This window comes from Solea solea, chromosome 16, assembly GCF_958295425.1.
Source record: "Solea solea chromosome 16, fSolSol10.1, whole genome shotgun sequence".
NCBI classification, from domain to species: domain Eukaryota; kingdom Metazoa; phylum Chordata; class Actinopteri; order Pleuronectiformes; family Soleidae; genus Solea; species Solea solea.
Window position 1 is genome coordinate 4,353,347 of NC_081149.1, and position 23,883 is coordinate 4,377,229.

General features: G+C 40.8%; 2 protein-coding genes across 2 annotated transcripts; both read right to left on the reverse strand.

Moving 5' to 3' along the window:
* Positions 1-296: 296 nt before the first annotated feature.
* On the reverse strand, positions 297-16,282 carry rab11fip4a (RAB11 family interacting protein 4 (class II) a). The gene is made up of 15 exons (XM_058654339.1): positions 15,925-16,282; positions 11,065-11,152; positions 9,618-9,706; positions 8,268-8,425; positions 8,031-8,177; positions 7,703-7,837; positions 7,008-7,043; positions 6,680-6,788; positions 5,983-6,086; positions 5,414-5,554; positions 4,209-4,290; positions 3,503-3,640; positions 3,280-3,426; positions 2,522-2,665; positions 297-2,388 (listed from the first exon to the last, which is right to left on the reverse strand). The coding sequence occupies exons 1-15, from the start codon at positions 16,117-16,119 to the stop codon at positions 2,272-2,274; spliced, it is 1,830 nt and encodes a 609-aa protein (XP_058510322.1). The 5' UTR covers positions 16,120-16,282; the 3' UTR covers positions 297-2,271.
* A 728-nt stretch (positions 16,283-17,010) lies between these two features.
* On the reverse strand, positions 17,011-23,771 carry coil (coilin p80). The gene is made up of 7 exons (XM_058652522.1): positions 23,465-23,771; positions 21,665-22,781; positions 20,769-20,858; positions 19,778-19,825; positions 19,283-19,352; positions 19,047-19,135; positions 17,011-17,365 (listed from the first exon to the last, which is right to left on the reverse strand). The coding sequence occupies exons 1-7, from the start codon at positions 23,713-23,715 to the stop codon at positions 17,318-17,320; spliced, it is 1,713 nt and encodes a 570-aa protein (XP_058508505.1). The 5' UTR covers positions 23,716-23,771; the 3' UTR covers positions 17,011-17,317.
* Between the last annotated feature and the right edge of the window lie 112 nt (positions 23,772-23,883).

Here is a 23,883-nt window from a genome sequence, read left to right on the forward strand (position 1 = left end):
TCCTCTCACACAAAAGCCACATGTCAGAGAGTGAGTGAGTGGAAAAGAAGCAGAACATTCCCATGCTTGACTGTGACATTTCATTGGATTTCTGTCCTTGTGCCACTATACAAACACTGATGTCCCCTACACGAGGTGGCGTTATGAACTCCCTTGGCTTATTAGTATGAGGAAGTAAATTGCCAGCAACTATCAGTGAATGCTTCAGCAAAAACCAACAGCAGGATCTTAACTGTGTCAGTCCATGTGCTCGCATGTGTATATTTAAACACAGAACTGAGACGTAGGGGTGGGTATAATGTATATTCTTAATATCTTTTTGACAACAACAATTAAATGATTTGCTAAGTTCTTTAATTTAATTACAAATTATATCACTTGACACTGTTTCAGGAAAACAACTCTTATTTTCTTTAAACTTAAGCATTCAAGTAAAAATTGTCAGATTTATAACTGAACTACAGTAGTAAACATTCAGATGCTCGACTGTAAGGTAAATTGTGCCGCACACAAACAAGAGTAAATAATAAAACAACTTTACAGACCAAGTTGCTGGTGTCTCCATGTTTTCTCCCTGTGACACTGGGGGCTTCTGCTGCACACATTCAGGGAAAGTGTGGAGTGATTTAAAGTCATTTTAGGACTTGAGAATGTCAATTTTCAAATCTTTAAAACAACAATCACGATGTCATCTTAAATGATATATCTTGCCCACCTCTACTGAGAAGAATCAGCTTTTTATCAACGGTTCTCTCTCTCGGACAATTCCACAGAAGCTCAGCTTCTCTGGGAGTCAGTGGAGCAGTGGGCGGACACGGACGCTGGGCTTCTGCGTGATGATTGGAGGAAATGTCTGAACGGCGGAACCAGTTTTTGATTGACAGCGTCGCAGAAACACACACACACAACAGTGGAGATTTTCTGCCTCAGTCCTGTGTGGATTTTGTGAGGGAAGTCTCCATTTTCATTAGTACATGTAAATAAAAACACGAGTGTAGCATTTCAGTTGTACATCATTATCGCGTTTCTTTGTTTCTAGTTGTTCATTTGCAGAATGTATGTAAGAATTTATGTATAAATAACTGGGCCTGAAATGAGCTTCCTCTGTTTTCAAAGACCAGCCACCGCCACTGCTACAGAGTGACTTTTATGACTTTTATTTAACATTAGATAAGAGAAACTAAATGCTGCCGGGGAGATGAATAATTCTACAACCCCATGGACAGCTTTGGCAAACAGTGTGTAGTAAACATGTGAAACACTGGTAACGCACTCTTCACACTCCTCACATGTGGCTTGTGTTTCACTCTTCTCCAACATAATAATCAATACAGTGTCTTTAAGGAATGAAGTGAACTGTGGCAGTTTCAGTGGCTTCAAAGATGTAACGGTGGTGGCATGGAGATCTGAAGTAGTGATGGTCGTAAGCAAACTGCCAGTACTGTGGAGGCGACTCCCGATAACAGCAGCATGTTTGAATGCGTGCTCCTCAAAAGAACGTAGTTTTTCACTTTGTGTATTAGTTATTTGTCAGCACGTGTACAGCCTCCTTTTGTTAGATTTCCTCGTGCAAGTGCACACTCCTTGTTTAATAACTCCTGACTTTACCCCGAGCCGCTCCAGTTGTCGTATTCCACCTTATTTCTGATTCCAATCACATGTTACTGCTCTCCAAAACGAGCCGGGTCGTAACACAAGAGTCGTTCTCAACTGCTCCAACAACCGTGACACCGTTTGAAAAACTCAAGCCTTGATTTCAGACAGACCAACAGCACACATTACAGTCTCCCTGCGTGAGCAGAGGACCAACAAGCTGACCCTGTTCAAATGAATACACACGGTCTATAATATGAATTAAAACTCTCCACCATTAAACTAACAAGAGAGTCGTTATGTTGCACTATTCTACATTTACTGAAACATGGCAGTCCATGTCCTGTTTTTCTGTATCTTCTGGTGATTGTCACAACAAGTCGAGCTCTTATTCAAAAATGTGAATACTGTTACCGTTCATATTGTGCGTCTGTTAGTAACGGGTGAACACTGTCTGACGTCATCGGTCCGACTCTCCATGCTGCCGTCTCCAAGAGTCGCTGATGAGACTCACCACTGCAGTAATGGCAGCGCCTCTAGATGGCGTAACACACATTGGTCGCTGGATTTGTCTATTGACAAACAACTGCTGTGGTGCTGAAGGATATACAATACATTATTGGTGTGTGTGTGTGTGCGTGCGTGCGTGCGTGTGTGTGTGAGTGTGTAAGTGCACATTTAGCTTTTGATCTCCAGTATAGAAGGGTTGTGGTCGAGAATGGCCAAAATGATTTTATCCATGTACTGCCTCAGACGCAGGTTGATCTCCTCCTGCTCCTTCAAAGCATCGACCAGCTGAGAGACACAGAAAAGAGAGGGACAAATACATTTAAAGGGCAGGTCTATGAAAAATAACACCTACATTACATTCTTCCAGCAGCAGCAGCAGCAGCAGCAGAGGCAGCAGCAGCAGCAGCAGCAGACTAACCTCGTCTCTGGATGCGTTGTCGATCTCTGCAGCCAGACACTGGGCCTTGGTGTGACAGGCAAACAGGTTCTTGGCCTCATACAAACTTAGACTGAGAATTTGGGCGTTCAGGTCGTCGTTCTGATCCCGCAGCTTGTGGTTCTCCTATGGGAGAAAATGCACAACATTCCCCTTGAGTGTAAATACTGGAGAAAGCACTTAAGAGAGTGCAAACTTTCATCACGGCCACTCAGTACATCTATCCCAAAAAGGTTAAACTAATAGATAATAAAGAAAAATAATCCTGAATCTGGATCGATACAAAAGACCAATCATTTCTTCCCTGAGCCACAACCTTCATCCCCTGAAAATGTTATTAAAATCCAGCCTTTTCCTTTCCAATCATGCTGCTCACAAATAGACTGACACGGCCAAAAACAACATCCTTGGCAGGAGTCTAATTTGTAAACAAGAACATTTTGAGCCTGCCTGGCAAATTATATTTACTCTCCAATTTCTCTCTTTAGTTTTTGTAGAGAGGGTAAAAAAAAAGGTGAAGAACCACCTGCAGTACTCACAGTAAGCCTTGAGAAAAGACAGTGACCGACCGGAGTGTGTTTATTCTCTTGATTTCAGCATTACTCATTCTGTCAGTGTCTGTACAGTCAATGAGTATTTGACACTGTGTGTGAGTTTAGGTGGAAATGAAGTCACCACGACTGCATGATATTAAATATTGTTGGCCTGACAGGAGAACATGTTAAAGTGAGTGCGTGAACCTGTTTGAGCCTCCTGACTTCATGTTCCATTTCACTCTCCCTGGTCTTGGCGTTGTACTCGGACAGTCCCTTTCCTGTTCCAGGGTGCTCCATCTCCAGTTTGAACACCTGCAGATAATCCACCTCCCGGCGCAGGTCTTCGATCAGCTGCAGGCAGGAGACCAGAGTCAGTCCAACCCCACACAAAGTCCAAGTTACTCGCCTGTTATCTAGAGTGCCATACCTCCTGCATGGACTCCTTTTCCTTTTGAAATGCATGGCGGTTGTACCACAGCTTGTCCAGTATCTTTCTGTAGAGATCCATCTCATCCTTCAGCCTCAGACTCGTGTCCTCCAGCTTGTCTGTCATCCTCTGCTTCTCCTGCAGAGAGACGAAGACAAACAATAGTTGCTGACTGTTGACGAGCACATTTACAACTCTGTCCTCGTGCCGCACAGAGCAGTGTGTAACATTTTGGAGGGTATATTGGCAGAAATTGAACATACTGCCCACAAAGTACAGTGTGTTTGCAAACATATAATTACATTAAACATTAAAACAGTTTTTGTAGCCTTAGAAAAACCCTTTTACACAAGCCTGCCATGTTTTCTACAGCAGACTGATCCACTAAACCAACCAGAGTGAGCGCTTTGTGTTTACTACGTTCACCGTATTTTCCTGACGCATTTGGGAGAGGGAGGAGTGAGCAGTGTGTAATTCTTACACACAGAACCTTTGATACTGAGGGAAATGTCACACATCATGTATAACAACCACACGATAACAGCACAAATAAAAAACGGCAAAAAGATGATTTAAGGGTTCAAGCCACATTCCAAAAGCTCAACAATCAACATATGCACACAAGTATTCATTATTACAGAACTGAAGAAAATAATCACTAAAGTAACACACTTGGATGAAGTATTTCAGTAAGACACACACTCACCTGGTCCAGTTTCTCTGTCTGAGACTTGAGTCTGCACACATTTATCTTCATCTCTCCATTTTCTTCCTCTAACTGCTGTACTCTGTTTCACGCACGCACACACACACACACACACACACACACACGCACGCACGCACACACACACACGGGTGATTAATCAGCAGTCGTATATATAAATCTATAATGTTATAGCTCGTAACATTTTAAGAGCTAAATTCTTAATAATCATGAACATCAACATAGATTTTAAAGTTCATCTTAAAACAACACAAAAAGCAAATGGTCAATTGTTCAGTTTGGTATAGTATGGCACAGTTTGGAATGGTACAGCCCCTGGGTCAGGCTTGATTACTGTCTACCGACAGTAGACCTCATCAAATAAAATGATCAATTATCAATTATTTCTCACCAAATAGAGCAGATATTTAAAAAAATTTGAGAAAAGTGAGCAGCATCAGTTCACTTTTGTGTTTTGTAAAGAAATCTACTGCAATGTTTGGCTGAATTTGACCATGTTTATTCATATGCCAGTTTGAAAATGTAATAAAGCTGTCTGGGAATCGCAGGTTTGGGAATCACTGCCCTAAGGGAAGTTTGCCAATTTTAAATACTATTCCTAATGCAACAAATATGAACCGCACTGTGCCAAAGGAACTGTTCCACTGAATGGAAACACTGCTTATTACTACATGCAGTGGTATGTGGCAGCAGCAGCATCCAGTTTGGACAGTTCAAATCTTAAAATGTGAATTATGAGGGAAACAATGGGAGGGAAATAATGATGCGTTTCATATTCAGTTTTCAGCTGTGGGAAATAACTGGTTTTCTTCTTGTTTCCTGTAATGTTCTAAGACAACAATTAACAGTCAAGCTGTGAATGAATGCTGGGGTGATTATATGATAGGGAAAGGTCACCAGGAAAGGTCAACGTGAGGGTTGCACATGATGGCATCTGGTAAAACATCAGATAACATTTACTGGGGTCATAAACATTAGGTATGGTGTTTGTTCTGTTTGTGTATAAGTGGTGAAGCTTTTTGGAGGAAGGGGAGAGACCATTTTAGACCGTCCTTGGTGACAGTGTCTCTCCTCCATGCAAAAATCCATGCATGCAGTAAAGATATGATTTACTCAACACTGATGACTCAAGAATTTCTTTCACACAGGTGATGGTGAGAATTTTACCCCATGACTGATGAGGTTACCTGTTGTGGAGCAGGTCCAACTCTTGGTTTCTGTCTCTCTCCATCTTGCTGTAAACCTCACGGTGCCTCCTGGTCTCCTCCTCCAGACACTGGTCTGCTCTCGCCTCTGCATCCTTCACCTGCTCCTCCAGCTCATGGACCCTGGAGAGTAAACACAGACGCACAGCGTGGGAAATACAACACACTTTCAATCATGTGTTAAACACAGTGCTAATGAACCTGCTTTCAGATCGGGCGGTTGGATGGAACTCAGACGCCTAAATGAGGGTGAGCTAACCCTGCAGAGCTTTTACCCTGACAAACAGAACATGTCATATTTGGAAGATTTTTAAAGTCATATTCTAATGTGGTTTTCAGAGTTTTCATTTGTGATACATTTATATGGTGAACACATGGGGTTTCACCACAAGTGCAAAATATGAAGTGGAAGCATCGTGTCATTTTGGGCATTTCACAATTAAAATGTAATATTTTACAGATGAAAATGGGAATTTTCAATAAAAAACACATGTGAAAAAGTAAAAGTGAGTAATACATAAATATAGGATTGAGTGTGTGTGTTTACCAACCTGTGGACCAGCTGAGTGTTTTCCTGTTTGAGTTTAGATTTGAGGTCACTGTTGGCCAGACTGTCACTTTCCAACTCTGTCACTTTCTTCTCCAAATAACTGACCTGAGGAAAATAACCAGGATGTTAAGTGACTAATGAAAAAGGCTGTTTGAGGCTGTTTATATTCACAACTTAAATTAAAAAAAACCACAATGTCTCAGGGCCACAACTGTTAATGACAATGTACACAAGGCTGAGATTCATTTAGCTTTAAGACCTTTTCTTTTACTCCTCTGACTTGTATACAATCATTATGTGCACAGGCTGAGAAGACAAGGTCGTCAGTTCTGAATAGCAGACATTTTCATAGGCCACCGTTGGAAACACACAGGTGTTAATACTCAAATGGACCTCACTGTCCTCACTTACATACACCAAACAGTGTTCTCACTAACACCTGTGCTTTTCCTGCAAATACAGGCTGCTGTGAAACATTGTTACAGCTCAGCTATTTAACATAAACAAGAATATCTAGGAACAAAGAACAGTGTCAGTATAAAACTATAGTGCAGTACATAATATCCAGACTTGTCTCACAACATGACTGCAGCGTTGTATTCACTGCACAGATGTCACAGTGAAAAAGCAGCACTCATAAAATATGAAAGTGTTTAATTGAACCGAGGTAAGTGCGGTGTTTGTGTGAGTGTTTGTACTTTCTCTGTGATGTCCAGGTCACAGGAGTCGATGCTGTCTGTGAACAGATCCTCTGTGCTGCTGCCCTGACTCGAGCCAAACACACTGTGGTTGGCCTGGAACAGCTGACTGCAGGGAGAGCAGGGCACGGTTACTGAGCAGGGCACGGTTACTGCATCATTATCCACAGAACAAGAGGAGGTTATACGTGCCGTGTGCTGCTCTTTAATGACAGCACTCTGTTTATTACACGGTTAAATGCTAAAGTCATTCTCTTCCAATGCAAATGTAGATTTTCTGCAGTGGTTTTATTGTTCGAGTCGTTCGTGGGGAGTTCAGGTCACTCACCGTCCAAACGCAGTGCTGGAAATCTTTCTGTTCGGGCTGAAACAAGAGAGAGAAAAGTTTTTTTCCATTATGTAATTTCAAAGATATAACGGATAACTTTCATGTCCCTGGTGGTTCCAAGTGTAATACTGTTTTCTCTTGGTCGTAAAAATGCAGCAGCAGCAAGATGCTGGTAAGGATGCAGGTAATTATTCTTAAGAGCTGGTGTTGTGTTGTGTTGTGTTGTGTTGTGTCATAACATCCATCCCCTACATTTACAGCACAAGAAACAGCAGGGATGCTAATTATGGCTCAACACTGGCTCAAAAGAAGTTATCAACACCAATTTGGAGACAAAGTGTGTTGAATGATACACGGATTATGATGGTGTCATTTCATAACGACAAATTTAAGACAAAAAGTTGTCCATTCCTCCTTTAACCAGCTCTGCTCTTTTCTAACACAGTCACTGGTTCTATGATTATGATTAAACCAGAGGAAACAGTGTTGCTGCATTGTAGTAACCTCTCAAACAGTCAGATAAACTTGTAGCCAGGCTCGATTGGGATGTGGTTGCTATGGCAGCAGCCTCGCCATTTGATATGGATACAGTGTTTAGTATCAAGAGAATAAGAGGGAGGGATATATATATATATATATATGTATATACAGTATATATGTGTGTGTGTGTGTGTGTGCGAGTGTGAGTATTTCACCTGTTAGCCTTGAGGTTTCGAAGTCGAGCCTCCAGGTCATTGAGTAGATTGACTTTCTTGCAGCACTGAGAACAGTAGATGTCCAGCAGCTCACTGTTATAAAGCTGCCGCATCTTCTGAGGAGTCTGCCCAGCACTGCAATTACAAAGAATAAATAAATCTATACATACAGTATATACACTAGAGTTCAAAAGCAGGAGGGAACAGGGAGGAAAAAGCTCTGAATAATAGAGCCACCATACCATGTAAAGACTTTGTCACCTGGAAATCCTACAAGGGGAAATAGTGTGAGTATTAGATTTTAGAGTGTAATTCATCTGCTACTGACCTACAATCTGAGAAACCATTAGTTTGGTTGTCTTCCTCAGGGCACGGGCTGATAGGAATGAACTCCACATCCTCCCCCTCGCCATAGTCCTCAAACTGCTCCTCTCCAGAGATGACAGATGCAGACGCTGAGCCAGTGAGGTGGTGGCTGGAGCGGCGGTGGAAGTAAAACAATATTTTAGGACAATAATTTGGCCCTCACAAGGCCTCATGCTCAGGTACTGTATGTGTCACTGACCTGTCTTTCCGTTTTGGATTCAGAGAGTCAGAGCTGTTCTCAGTGCTGCTGTCCATGTCACACTCCCCATCAGCACCACACACCTCACTGTTGGCATTGCACTCAGCGTAGGATCGGGTACACATGATGATCGGAGTGCGCAGCCTGGCCTCGCCGTTCTACACAAACAAACAACATTAGACATGTGTGTGTTGTGAACTGTTTTAAAAACACATCTCACTATCCACAGTCTGTTGTGTGACCAAAACAACAAAGAAAATCATAAAGCAATCTCATATGTGTCAAAAGGTAAAGGTGAAACTGTGTGTTCTGAGCAACCTCAACATGAAACAACTGGAAAAACTAATAAATAAAACAAACTGTCACTGGCCAAACTGGAAAATTCAAAACAGTGGACACAACTACAAGCTTTGACTTTCAACTGCAGATTCTCTCCCTCTCCATTGTTCTCACTGATACTATGGTGCAGGAATAAAGAAATAAACCTGAATGTCTCTTCCAGTATTTGACCTGAAGATGAACTCCTGGGCTGACGTATCACATACAGAGTGGGATGTAGCATGGCCCAGACCATGTTGTGTTTAATTATGCATGTAACTGTCTGGCTACACCCAACTGTGGCAAGGTACACAACCACACACAAACACAGTAAGGACTCTTCATTTGGACAGTCTAAACAAAGCCTTAACATTAACCACTCATTACTGAACCACAACCTTAATGCAACCACAGTGCGTATTTTACATACAAGGTTCTGCTTCATTAGGACTTAACTTTGGTCCCCATGAGGACGACTGGACCCCAAAACACTAGTGTTTATGACCAGAAAAACATCCTAAAAACAAACATACACAGTCTCTCTCACTGAGAACAATGTGCAGGGTCTGCATTTCCCTTGTTTTGACAGGTTTATCCTCTAAAACCTTTACCCAGTAAGGACAGTTTCTTTCAAATGATCATCCACTGTGTGTTGGCGGATGAAGTTCAGCGTTAGTCACTTCATGTGTCACCTGCACAACAGTTACATGGACTCTCTCCCGCTTGCTGCTATGTAACAAGCAGTCAAATCTCAAGCATAGCAGTCTATGTAACAGCAGGGCCAAATCAAGTGCAGTCCTCTCTTGTTGCTTAGCAACCACTCAGTTGGTCTAATCTCTGGCGGACATGAACGGTCAACACTGCAACAAACATACAGTATCATGGGATTTTGCAAAATATCTGTTTGGAAAAAAAACCCACAACAACACCGGGGGTAAAATCCTCTTCCTCCAACTATGAAAGTGAGCAGGTGATCGTGTTAAAAAATGTCTCTTCTTTTTTTTGATGAAGCATCCCAAGAGAAGACAGTACCTGGTAAATGTAACCATTGTCAGTAACAGACGGTTGGCTGGAGGAAGCACTGCGAGGACCCACAGCCATCTTCAGTATCTCCTCACAGCCTACGAGAGAGGGAGGAGAGAAAAAGAGATCCAATAACACAAGTGATGCTCCGTGGAAATTCCCTTCACATCAAACAAACTGTTAGTTACAGTTACACATAGCACAGACATCATTTGTGATACTTAAAAATGTATCACAAACTTTAACAAAATGTGTGTTTTAATCTAAGCAATGGTCGGGAGGTAGTCCTCTGAGAAAAGCAGTAGGTGGTGCAAAAGTCTGGGTCACCACAGATGGATGAGAAGGTGCAACATGATGATGATGTAAATAAAGAGTGCTACACAAGCATTAAAATGTGTGCGCTGAATCTGTTATTGTCGTAATATTTGATTCTTGCACTATTTGGAGGAATGTTGCAGTTTCTTCATCAGTCCACACATCCCTCCTCTTAACCACCATTCCACTGTTTTTCCAACACAGAGAAATGTAGTTGTTTAGTCACATGGTTTCTACATGTCATCCTTTTTAGACTTTAGTGGGTCATTTCAAGATTTGTCCAGATTTTCAGTGTCTTTCATACAAATAAATGTGCATAAAAGCAGGCAGATGGAAACGCATGGATACAGAGAGTAAATAAACCGAGAACAACAGCACAGGGTGAAACATTGACTCTGTGGACCAAACACCAGTGAACAGACACTGCGCGCGCACGCACACACACACACACACACACACACACACACACACACACACACACACACACACACACACACACACACACACACACACACACACACACACACACACACACACACACACACACACACACACACACACACACACACACACACACACACACACACACACACAGCTGTGATTGATGGGTAAAGACACAGTTGCCAAACAATACTGTGCATAAAAGTGCAGCACTGTGCATCAGCAGGACCTAACAGATAGATTTACTTTTTTAATCTAGTACTAGGTGCCTGCACATGGAAATACAGATAAAATGAAACCAAATCAAGCCAGATTTATGAAATATTACACCCATATGTCCATTTTGTCTTAGTAGCTCATATGTCTCCAGTCATTCTAGCTGGGAGGAGCGAGGAGGTGTAAGCTAGAATTCACATTTCACTTCATCAAAAACTCCATCTCTCGCACTTTAGGGTGATTAAGATGATGTAGCATTCAGTGCTGGACAAAGATTATCTACAGTTTAAGGAATGGTTTGTGATTTACTGCTTTATTGCCCGGACATAAAAAAGACTGCTACCACTCTCATATCTTTAAAGTGAAAATCAAGCCAAGGACGTGCAATGTAGCCTGGCACTGTATCAGTCCAATGGACAGAGATGGAAACAAACAGGTACCAGTAACCTCTCCATGGACAGAGTCCAGCACATACTATTCTTACCTTTGATAGCAAACACTCCATGGCAAAAGTCTTTGAAGTTGATTTTCCCGTGAGCATTAGGATCCAGGTGCCTGGTCAATGCCTTTACCTGCAGGAGACACACGTACAAATGCATTTTATCTATATGGCACAAACATTTCTTTTCCTGAAACAGGAAAGTTAGAAATGTCTCGACAACTTGTGTGGGGAATAAACTGCATAAGACGAAATGAAGTAAAACACTGAGTAAAACACTGTTAATCTGCATAGTTTGCTTTGCAGATAGGAAGAATTACCCGATTTTGCACATGAGTCTACCTCAATGGTCCAGTGTGTCACATTCAGAAGGGTTTATTGGCAGAAACTGACAGGACAAGATCACATGTCACAGATTTCAGCGACAAGGCGGACCATTTCATTACTTAATAACCAACCAATCCACTCATAGACTTCTTGTGGAGCTCTCGTTGCCATGGTGATTAAGAATATAGAGATGAGAGAGGAGGAGTGTAAAAGATGAGGAAGTAGCATCCTTTTAGTATGGCAGGTTATTTTTAGTGATGCACTCTAGGTGCTTAGTCCCCATGACAGCCTCAAGGAAAATCCACCTTCACAGTTAGATATCATTCAAGAGAAATCTAACAATCTGAACCTAATTGGTACAAGTGCTTGTCATTTTCCATTGTGTTGAAATTCTGTCTCCATGTAGCTCAACACACGGGATTACAAATATCCTGGTGCAACCACACACACTGAATCCTTTTCAGTTTCCTTCTGAACTTCAGAAGGAAATGCTTGCATTTAAGATTTGGCTGACAAAACTGAAACAATGTCCTCTGAGACCTCAGGTCTAACCCTATTTAACCTTAAAGAACAACTACTGTGTCTTATAATAATTAGGCTCTATAGAATATACACGCCTTTAAATTTTATGAACATGATATTATAACAATGTATGAACCCATCGGCTTAATAATCGTCTGCTGACAAATTAGCCTATTTGGACAAGGGCCAATATTTTGGGACTTCCAGTGCAGAGAGTAGAGTCCAGGTGAAGACTGTTTACTGCTTTTAACCACAGCTAGTAATTGGTTAATCTAGTAATTGCACCTTTTATTCCACCCCTTAGCTACGAACTCTGCGTATATCCAGTAATGCAGGCTATGATAAAAAGCTGAATGTACATGTCGGTAGGCAATCAAATGACAAATTAGAGCTGAGGGCTAATCAAATAATTAAAGTTACATTTTTGCACCTGAGTGGATGTTAACTAAATGTTAATTAAAAGAAAGTTAGTTAAACAATGAATTGTGGTTTTAAACACAAATTAAAGGCATTCAGCTCCAAGTATGTCTTATATCTCAAAGTGCATTTGCACAATCCATTAACATTACACTGATAAAGTATATGAAACATTTAGCTATACTGCAATAGAAGAACATTATAGTGTGACAATTATTGTTGAGTTATTGCCCAGCCCTACAGTAAATCAAGAGTTACTGCAGTGTTGACCTCTGCTACAGTGGGTTCAGTACCATGGACAGAGTCCCAGCAGTAATCATACTGATGACCATGTGCTTTTGCCTTTGTCGTCAACTTGACATCAGCTGCTGCTGCCCTTCGCACGCTGTTAGCCCCAAAACAACACAACATAAAGATGTCACTTTAGAGCTAGTGTCTGTGCTAATCTGCATGCGTGACATGTTTTCCAGTGCTCCTGCTTCACCTGTGCTGGGCTGTGTGACGTGGCCAAAACAAAAAAAATCGCTTAAAATCGCTTGACATCGGAGGTGGGTAGAGTAGCCAAAAAATGTACTCAAGTAAAAGTACTGTTACTTTAAGATAATAATTACTCAAGTAGAAGTAAAAAAGTATGCAGTGAAAAGACTACTCAAGTACTCAAAAGTACAAGTACTGAGTTTCTCCGGATTTATTTTTGAAATATTCAGAGCAACACAAATGGTACAAAATGGGCACAACATAATATAAAACAGCAATGTTTAAATTAAGAAATGTTAAATAATAATATTTCAAATAAAACTATAAATATGGCCTTCATAATAACCCTTGAACTAAAACAATAACACATTCATTCTCTGGGAAATTAAATACACCACCCTTTAACTAAAAGTATAATAAATTAGGATTATCCAATTCAACACTTGTCATGTGACTCAACTGGCTGCATTTGACTGGCAAGATTTTGTCAGCCATAGCCAACTTTGTTTTTATTGGTTAAAATAGTCACGTTATAAAAATGTTGGCTGAAGAAAATAGATCGCGCATGTAAAAAAAGCAGAAGTAACGACCGTCACTTAGCCAAATGGAATGAGTACCGTTCTTTCTTCAAATATATACTCAAGTAAAAGTATGTTGCAATAAAACTACTCCTAAAATTACAATTTATCCAAAAGGTTACTCTAGTATTTGTAACGGAGTAAATGTAACGCATTACTACCCACCTCTGTTTGATAATAATCCCAATAAAACTTTGGATAGAAACCAATAACCGACAAAATACTACAAACACACAGACATTTGTCAGTATTCATAACAAGTGCGTGCTATGTCTCAAAGTGTGTTTGCACAATGCAGTAACATGATAACAATATACAGCATATTGAGCCGTTGTTGTATTGATATTGAAGGAAATTATATCGCAAATACATTGATATTGAATTGTTGTCCAGCCCTAACCTGAAGAGTACGTAATCAACAAAGTGATTCATGAGCAACCAACATCCTCGTGTCTTGTTGGGTAAGTCTCTACAAGCTTTGTAGACCTGGAATATGTCAGTTTATCACATTCTTCCTGACAGATGCACTCATGTTCTGTCAGGCTGAAGTGATTGAAGTGTGTGTGTGTGTGTGTGTGTGTGTGTGTGTGTGTGTGTGTGTGTGTGTGTGTGTGTGTGTGTGTGTGTGAGCGCTGCCATCTTTAGTGCTCTCCACAAACATTCACCACAATGTTCATTTTCAGTTACCAAGTGTAGACTGACGAGCAAGATTTGCAATATTATCACTGTCAACTGTATCAGTGGCAGCTTCTGTGTTCTTTGTTTTTAAATGATATAAAAACTGTTTACATTGAATTTAAAGTTAATATGTAGAGCTATAACGCTTGGTGATGTACAGAACTAATGGTCCTGTCTCTTGTGGGGGTGAGCGTGTTTTGGTTGCTGCAAATTCAGCCTTAGAATTCACATTTACTCTCCTTGAATGATGTATGCCATGTTGATTTGTGTCTTCAATTATGTTATTTAAATGTAATAACAAATAATAACAGTGCATGTGAAACCATGTGAACGCTCACATTTCAAAAGGAGGTAAATACAAGCTGTTTATCTGCAAATTCAATGACATTTAGTGTAAAATGGAACCAACATTTTCTTTTGAGATATCTGATTATTTACTCTCTGTGACAATGTTATATAGTCATCATTTGTTTGCCTTTTCTTAATCTTGTTTTGACGCCACAACGTTAGCATAGCATGTTAGCATGAGATGTTCCATCTTGCTAACAATAAAAACCTTGTGCTTGTGATGTAAAATGAAGGGTTAAATAAGAGTGAATATGCATGTCATTCTGGTCTGTCGACAGTGTCAGAGATTGAAGATGACACCAGAATATGCATGGTTATAGAGAAACAAAATTTAAATTACTTTTTGTTTTGTTTTTTTAAATAAACATACAGGCAAATCAAGTCAAGTCCTCACAATGACTATGCTCAAAACATATGGTGTAGGGTTCTTTTTGTGAACCCTACACCATAAACCTCTTCATCTGTCGTTTGTTTTCATGATTAACTGATTGATTGTTCCACCAATTGAATGTAGGAATTTGTGTTTTTCACATCTTAAATGATGACATTCTGAAAGGTTTGATGTCAATGAACCAAACATATGCGGGTCACTGTCATAGAGGAGCAAAAAAGAAGAAGAAAAGAAAGATCCAATTTAGGAACATGTAACATTTAGGAAGATTAATGTGTTGAAACTAATGGAGTCGTGCTTTGGAAAGCGGCCAGAGCAAGATTACTACACAACTAAACAACACCATCCTCTCTGGTGTGCAAGGGCCACTGATGGAAAATGTTTGTTGCATATCTGCAGTGTCACCATTGGATGTCACTCATTTTTTAATCTCTCTATCTTTGTTATTTTGAGCCATTTTGAGTGCTGGCACTTTTATTTGTACTCATCACGAGGGGCTGGTACTCTGGTTATCTGTCCAATTCATTATAATGGCCCATTATAATCATTTCTCAGGGTGCAAGTATGTGTGACATTCACAGGTTCTACCAGTTTTTATTTTTATTGTTAAACAAGAACAATATCACTAATATTTAGTTATACTCACTGACTTCTTGACATATTTGTGTGTGGAGGAAAGCATAATAACATAATATCTATCTATCTATCTATCTATCTAGCTCTGTATGTGTGTGTGAGAGAGAAATTGTTTATTTTTATGTTAACCTTTAAGGTTAGCTTAAAATATATCTTTTTGTTGTAATAGGTGTTTTTAAACGCATTTTAACTACAGTCCAGTGGGGAATAAAACAAAATGCCTTTACAAGCACAGTGAGAAGAGTTACGACAGTGATTTAAAGACACTCAGTGTGGCTTTAAATAACACCAAACACACATGGCACTGAATCACTAAATCAAGTGTAACAGAGCAGCACCTCCACCAGTCAATACGCTGTTAGCTGTAACGTGTCATTAACGAGCCACTGATGCTAGCACACCTGTGACATTCAATCACATACGACAGCTTGTTACAAACCTCTGTCAGACTCAACAAATGCTTAATATATGTCATGTTTGCGTGAAAAGGCCGTGTGTAGTGAATATCCCTCATCTTTAACCGCCTCCCACCTCGTCTCCTTGTCCGAACTGAAGACCAAGGTCCAGCAAGTGCTCCACCCGAATGAAGCCGTCAGCGTCCTCGTCACACACGTCGAAAACCTCCTTAAGCCTCCGCAGGAACTGCAGCAGCTGCTCCTGGTCGGGGAAAACGTGCCCGTCCATCGCAGAGCGGGCTTCGTCGACGCGAGGCCGGCTTTTCTTCATCAAACGACGGACTGGAAGATAAACGGAGCGGCGGCCGTCACCATCACCATCACTCTCAGCGCCGCCGGACCGACTGACGCTGGTGCCGAGACCGTAGAGTGTTTACGGCTGTGACATAAGCAGCGTCGCCGTCTCAGTCGAGAGGCGCGAGGACTCACGGAAAAGAGCGAGGAGTTACGATGTGGAGACGAGCTCGTGCGTCACAGGCACGATGCTAATTAATAATACAGGTGTGTGAGCACCAGGCGACGGAAATAGAATGGTGTACAGTGCGTCGTGCAGGACTCTGGCGGCAGACGTGTTGACATGAATTCATTCAACACCTTTCGTTGTTCTACTCTGTCTGTGGAGAAAGACTCTGAGCTGCTGCTGCTGCTGCTGCTGCTTCTACAGCATCCACCTGACGACATGGACAGCACAGCAGCAGCAGGGTCTCAAACAAAGAGCATTCAAATTCTACACTATATTATATTATAATGAGTACTGACCAATGATTTGTTACAACGTAATTCACCCTTATTTTATATATCATTTCAAAAACATCTGGACATCCATTGGATCTCTTCATAAACATGTATTCCCATTTTTACATTCTTTTTTATAATATACTTTTGCTTTGCTGTTTAATATTCACAGAGCAAGTATCTTTGAAAGCTTCCTCTTGTGTATCATCTTCCCATATATATGTATGTATTATACAATATATATATATATATATATATATATTGTGTATATATATATATATATATATACATACATACACACATACATACATATACATACATACATACATACACACACACACACATATATACATATATATGTAGTATATAATTTGATTGGATTTTGGATAATGGATTAATACAATAAGCATTTTTTTATTTCCATATCAAATGCAAGTTTTGTTTTTATTAGAAAAATGGTTTATACAAGATATCCACAGACACAGTATTGTACACAAAATAAAAACATTACGTTCCAGTGAAGGAGACATTCTATAATGTTCCACTTACATATTCTACCTTCCACATGTATTCCCAATTTAAATGTACTCCACTGTACTTTGTAATTTAGCAGCTCTGTGCAAAGTGATGACTTAATTAAAAGCACATAAAACCTCCTGAAATAACCTCTCCAATAAAAAAGAGAAGGAAAATCCATCGTGCCAAACTAAGTGAATGTACACATTTGTCCATGTTTACATGAGCAGCCTTGGTTCCAGCAGGGAGTCCCACCTTTCTGTCACCTGGGAAACAGAAGTAAACATGTCAATTAAAGCTGCAATAAGTGATGTCACCTTTTGTTGCAGCCATTAGCATTCTACTGCTGATCCTGACTGGATAAAGTGATCTGAGTTCAGGGGGCGTTCCTGTTTCAGGAAAGCCCCCTGACCTCAGGAAATCCGACTATAAATGGAATGCATCCAGAGTTTTTCCTGGATTTACTGTTCAGACCCCAGTCACTGAGCAAGCACTCTAGATCAGTGAGAGCTGTCAGAACATACAGGCATTTAAAGATAGAAAATGAGACATTTGTGCATTAAATTGTCAAACAGAAAACAGGACTATTGTTTTATATTTTGAGTGGTGTACTTATAATAGCCAAAATGTTTCCAACACTCTTTAAATCCACAGAAATCTGTATTTATATTCAAGGTAATGGGCCGTTTCATTTTAGTTGCTTTTTAATGAAGACATCTCTGCTGTTGGGAGAAGACCATGGAAGTTTTACTGAACTTTGACTTTGAATTTAAGGAGCACTGGAAAACAAAACAACATGTACAATGTACTCACTCTGGACTCTACTGTGTATTACACAACACTATTCAACCTCATCTGTATACTACAGTATATGACAGCTGTCATCACAGTATCAAAGTGTAATCACATCCTCAGTAATCACAGTGAGGAAGGAAATGTTCAGCAGTGTTTGCTGCTGCGAGTTCTGCCACCAAAGCTCTCCCTGGACAACAATTCACATGGTTCCACGCTGCTTCCCAACATCATCAAACGTGGATCTTGTGTGTTATTGTGATTACTGCAGCAGAGATTACATACTGCGTTTAACACTGATTGTCAGGTTTTAACTGTCGACTAAAACAAGGTAAATGTGGATATTATAGCAAACAGTAAACAAACTCATTTCAACACTTAGAATGGAGGAAATAAACAGTGCTTACTGTACATTTTAAGTCGAGTTGGGGAATCATTTTATAACAATACCAATAAAACATAGGATCACTTTATATTAATATGATGTTTATGTACAAGTGCTGTGAATGTCTCAGATGTGTTGAACAAACATTTGTCGTTTTCTGTCCAAGTTTAATTTCACTATAGAGCAAACAATTATTCATCTGATCTTTATGTGATCAACAACAATAATAACTGATGTGAACATTTTTATCATGATAACATTTTTGACTACATCGTCCAACTATATGTTGAATATTGTATATTTTCTGCTGAGGCTGAAGCTTTAAGCCACATAAAGGAATCTCGTTGCTATTAAGGATGCACTATATAATTTTACGCTTAAAAAAATGATATTATCAAATCTTGGCAAACATGACAATATCCCCTGATATGACTAATGACTAAAACAGTAGGCTGAAAAGGCTGCGAGCTCCTTGACTTGTATGCTTGCATCCTCTACAACTATTATTTTGTTGTTTATGCATTATGTAATTAAGATAATGTACATCTACGTGTGTTGCCATATGAATATGCAAACGATTATGTTAATCTCACTACAGAATAAACTACACAACTTCTGCATTTGTCCCCTCAAAGGCACAAGGTTATCAGCCCAAGCACTCCCAATAGAATATATGGAATTTTATGAACTGGTATTGTGAGTTATCCCAGTTTAATGATTTCTGTTTTGGTGGTTATTGATTAAGTAGTAGCTTCTTTGCTAATGCTTACCCAAGCACCTCTGGGCACAGCGTACTCTACGCTCTCTGAGCCGTCTGCGTTCTGATAGACCAGGTCAAACTTCCCAGGCTCTACATGAGCTGAGAGACATGCAGAGAGTGAGGAATAACGACAAATGTGATGGGAAAGAGAGAAATTCCTCTAAAATATCCATTTCAGGCATTAAAAAGCATTCATATGACAATTGATCAACATAAACGTACGCATCAGTGGTGAATGAACCCTACCTTGAGTGACTGTAAGTATTTCCAGCCCAATTTGTTTGGTTGTTGGGTCAAAGCTTATGATCCTTCCCTCCTGAAATGTACAGTAACATGGTTGATGTTGTGATTACTGTATGAAAGAATAGTTATACTTAACTGGTTAACTAATAATTCACTAACACTTTCTGATTAAAACATTCTGGGATGATGTCACAATGATCCTGTCCAAAACAACTGTGATTCAAAATATTACTACGATAATTGTAAAAAATATGCTTTAAAATAAAATTTAAAAATAAGGCTCAATACGCTGCTATACATTTTGGTAAAAAACAAACAAACATAGAGAATAGAGGTCCTGGAAGCAGTGACGGGATGCAGGCGCCCCCTTGTGGATATTCAAAATAAATCACTCCGACCTTTATGTGAGAGTGAGAAAGCATTGTCATGTGACTCACATGAGTATCTCCGTTAAACGATCTATCCTCCCGTCCCTATTTCAGAAAGTATTCATCTCACCTTGTATTCTGACACCTCTGGTGTATAGTTCTCCGTCAGCTCCAGCAGCTGTGAAAACACACACACAAAAGCTTGTTTTGATATCTTAGTGAGGACACATCATTGACATTGTGCGTTCCCTAGACCTTTACACTAACCTTAACCATCACAACTAAGTGCCTTAGTAACTTAAACTTATTTTTAACCCTAAACCAGGTCTTGACCATGAAAAATGGCACAGAATGTCCTCACAAAGATACGTTTGTATGCTTTTTGGACCTCACAGACAGACAGACAGACAGACAGACAGACAGACAGACAGACACACACACATACTTTTTACTGTGTTGATCGTCTGAAGCCTCCTCCACACAACACTCACCTACCCCTGTGGTTTTCTTTCACTCTGCATCAGTCTGTGCTCAGTTGCAGTGTTATAGTTATTATGTATTATTATGATATTATCTGCACAGTATCAGTCGTGGCCGATATTGGCTTTTAAAAATGGATTACTGGACATTGACTAATGACCAAGTGAGTAGACTGAATAAGCCGCTGCCTCCTTGACTTCTGTGCTGGTTCCCTCTACAACTATAATTTTTTTGCACAATGAAGAAAATATTATATCTACTTCTGCAGTGACATGACCTCTGCAGTTTGGTGCTGGGATACATTGGTATCGTTATCTAAATCCCAAGCACTCCCAACATATCGGCATATCGGATAAAAGCAAAAAGTCTAACGTCGTACATCCCGAATTATTACTACTTTTGTATAGTTTGGGTTCAAAATCAACTAAAAAATCAATTTTCAGGAACGAACAAAATGAAGTTGGATGAAATAAAAACATAGTGAGTGCTGTAGCAAGTTGTAAAAAGTAAGGTTTGCTTATAACATTTATGACTAACAGTGATGATGACGACCAGAAGCTAAAGTGAACCAGACGAAGAAGAATTGTGTGTAACTTCCCTCAAATGCTTCTCCTCTGCAGATATGCTGTGACTGCACTTACCTTGAAGGCGATCTTCTGCCCCACTTGTGGAGGAGCAGCTAGCAGTGGCATGGAGCTGTAGTCCTTCTTGGGGGCAAGTTCTGCTCTGTTCTACATTCAGAGACAAATGCAAGACACCATGAGTTTATTACTAATCCTGATCCACAGAGTCAGCTGACCTCATTTGTTTGGGCATATTTGACCAACTGAAGCAATCCCAGATCAAAACACTGCCCCTGCAGGCCAGAATATAGACAAATATTACATGAATTAGAGGTAGACAACTTCACCATTTTTTAACAATCACCATCTGATTATTATTGATAATGCTCTCAGCATATAAAGGTTGCCATGTCACTAAAACAATTTCATCCAAAAAACTATGTATTAAGTGCAGCAAGCAGCAGTAAATGTCCCTGTCAAACAAGTGTTTGTTATTTTAAAATCACAATTCTCTGGTTTCTTCAACTTCCACTTAGGAGCAAAAACTGTTTTTTTCACATACAAATATTGACTGATTTAAAAAAAAAAAAAGATATGATATCTGATTTTGATATCTAGGGCTGTAACGAATGCTTATTTTCATAATTGATTAATCTGTCGATGATTTTTTAGACTAATCGAGTCCAGAAAATATTCATCAGTGTTTACCAAACCTGGAAGTTCAGTTTTCATGATTTCTTTGTTATATGGAGCAAAGAAACCAGAAAATATTCACATTTAATTAGTAATCGACAGATGACAGACAGGTCGAGGTCGAGCTCTGACGGAACATTAGTCTCCTTTAATGTTCACTAAAGTTGGACCAGTGAAGAACTCTCCTCCAGGCCGTCATGTATTTAATTCCCTTTAATTAACCCTTTAATTCTAATTATGAAACCACAGATATGCAGATGTAGAAGTGGGCGAACACAAACCTGGAGGATGACTGACTTGTTGCTCAGTAAATCAGTCTGGTAGCATGGCTCCTTGGCTCCATTATAGCTGGACTCAAAGCTGTCAGCAGTGTGACCTCTGCTCAGCCCGCGACCTTCACCCCGCCCCCTTCCTCCAAGACCGCCACTCCCTGTTCTCCCACAGCTGCCGCCACTCCAAGGTGGTCGACCACCCATGCCACGCCACGGCTGCTGCAATGGTTGTCTTATAACCAGCTGAATCTCCTCCTCCTCCTCCTCCTCGTCAGACTTGGGAGTCTCCACATCTTTGCCATCAGGAGGAGGCGTGGCTTCAGGCGCTGCCTTTTTCTGAGCACAGTCTGAAGACGGGGGAAGAGAAGGAGCCTGCTGAGGTTTAGAGTTTTGAGATGTGGAGTTCCACGGTTTGTGTTTTGGTGGGACTTTAGCGCCGTCAGCCTCGTCAGAGGAGGAATCTGTTTCTGAAGAGGACGACGGGGTTGGCTGGGATATCTTCTGGGTGGGTTTGGTGGCTACAGGCGTCTTGGAGGCGGATACAGGCGTCTTGGAGGCGGCTACAGGCATCTTGGAGGCGGCTACAGGCGTCTTGGAGGCGGCTACAGGCGTCTTGGATGTAGCTGGGGTGGACGAGGGTGTTTTAGGTGCTGGTTTTAAGGCAGGGATCTTTTTAGGAGCTTCTTGTTCTTCACTGCTGCTGCTACTGGAATCTGAAGAGGAAACAGTTTGCTTTTTGCTCTGTGTTTTTCCTTGTACTGCTGGGAGCTTCTTGATGCTCTTTACTGGCTGTTCCACAGTAGATGGAGGTTTTTTGGCAGCTGCAGTTGGTTTCGGGGTGACAGCAGGGATGTTGTCCTCTGTCTTCTTCTTCTTCTTCTTCTTCTTCTTCTCCTTCTTCTTCTCTGCATGCTTGTCTTTTGACTTCTTACTCTTCTTATCATCTGAAGCCTGCTTAGCCTCCCTCTCCAGACTCTCCTCCCTCTTCTTTTTCCTCTTTTTTTCCTTCCATTCCACACTCACTCCATCATCCTCTGCAGGTCTGTGTCTCTTTCTGCAGTTTTCACTTGACGTGTCTGGACAGCTGCTGTGGCCGTTCACCTGGGCCAGAGAGTCCACCTTCACCCTGGGAAACAGCAACACACACGTTAAACAGACAGATCCAACACTTCACCAAAACATTCAATTATTCACTTGATTATAAAAAGTATTTGTCATATAATAACATCCAACAACACAAACGTTTGATCAACAACGGCCTCTATAAGGACAAATCTCTTTAGTCCAATGACTCCCCATAAATTGAGATGCATCTATTAGCACAAGATGACATTTAAGGGCCACACGGTTGGTGTAGTGGTGTTGCCTTTGCAGCAAGAACACCCGGGTTTCAGACCCAGTTGGAACAAGGGTCTTTCAACATGGAGTATGCATGTTCTCACAGTCCACAGTCCAAAAACATGAAATATGGAAATTAAGTAAATTGGACACTCTAAATTGACCCTATTGGAGTGAGAGTGAGAGTGGATGGTTGTGTGTCTCTATGATGGACTGGCAATCTGTCCAAGGTGTCGAAGATGGATGGATGATGACATTTAAGGGTTTCCTGAATGCATCTCATTAGCTGTTCATGTGCGCTCAACACTTCAAAATACAGAGTGAGTAGACGTGGACTCATTTGTCAGACTTTGAGGATGATCCTAACACCCAAGCAGAACTGTGAAGCCCTCAGAGTTCAGACTCCATCAACACCTCGGTGTTATGATGATGATGATGATGTCATACACCAAGCAGTGAGAGCACGCGCACCTGACACTGTCGTTGTCCCGCACCACAAAGACGCTCTCGGTGTGAGGCAGGTAACAGTCGTCCACGAAGAGGTTCAGGATGCTCCTGGAGCTGAACTCGAACTTCTCTCTGATCAAACTCTCCAGGTCCGAAACCACGCGACACGCGTTCAGGTCCACGAGCAGCCAGCACATGCGGCAGTCAGCGATGGCGGGCGGCGGGTAGTCAAAGAAGAGGCGCACGCGGATGAAACTGTTGCTGTTCGCCGCCATGACGAGATATCACACCAAGCTAAACTAAACACACGCACGCACGCGCCAAACACACCGATGCTGGTCCGACAGGAAGAGTCAGGACTGGACTTCCGGACAGGGCTTTTTATTCTTCAAAATAAAAGCGCTACTCTATACATATCACATGATAAGCAGCACATCACATGT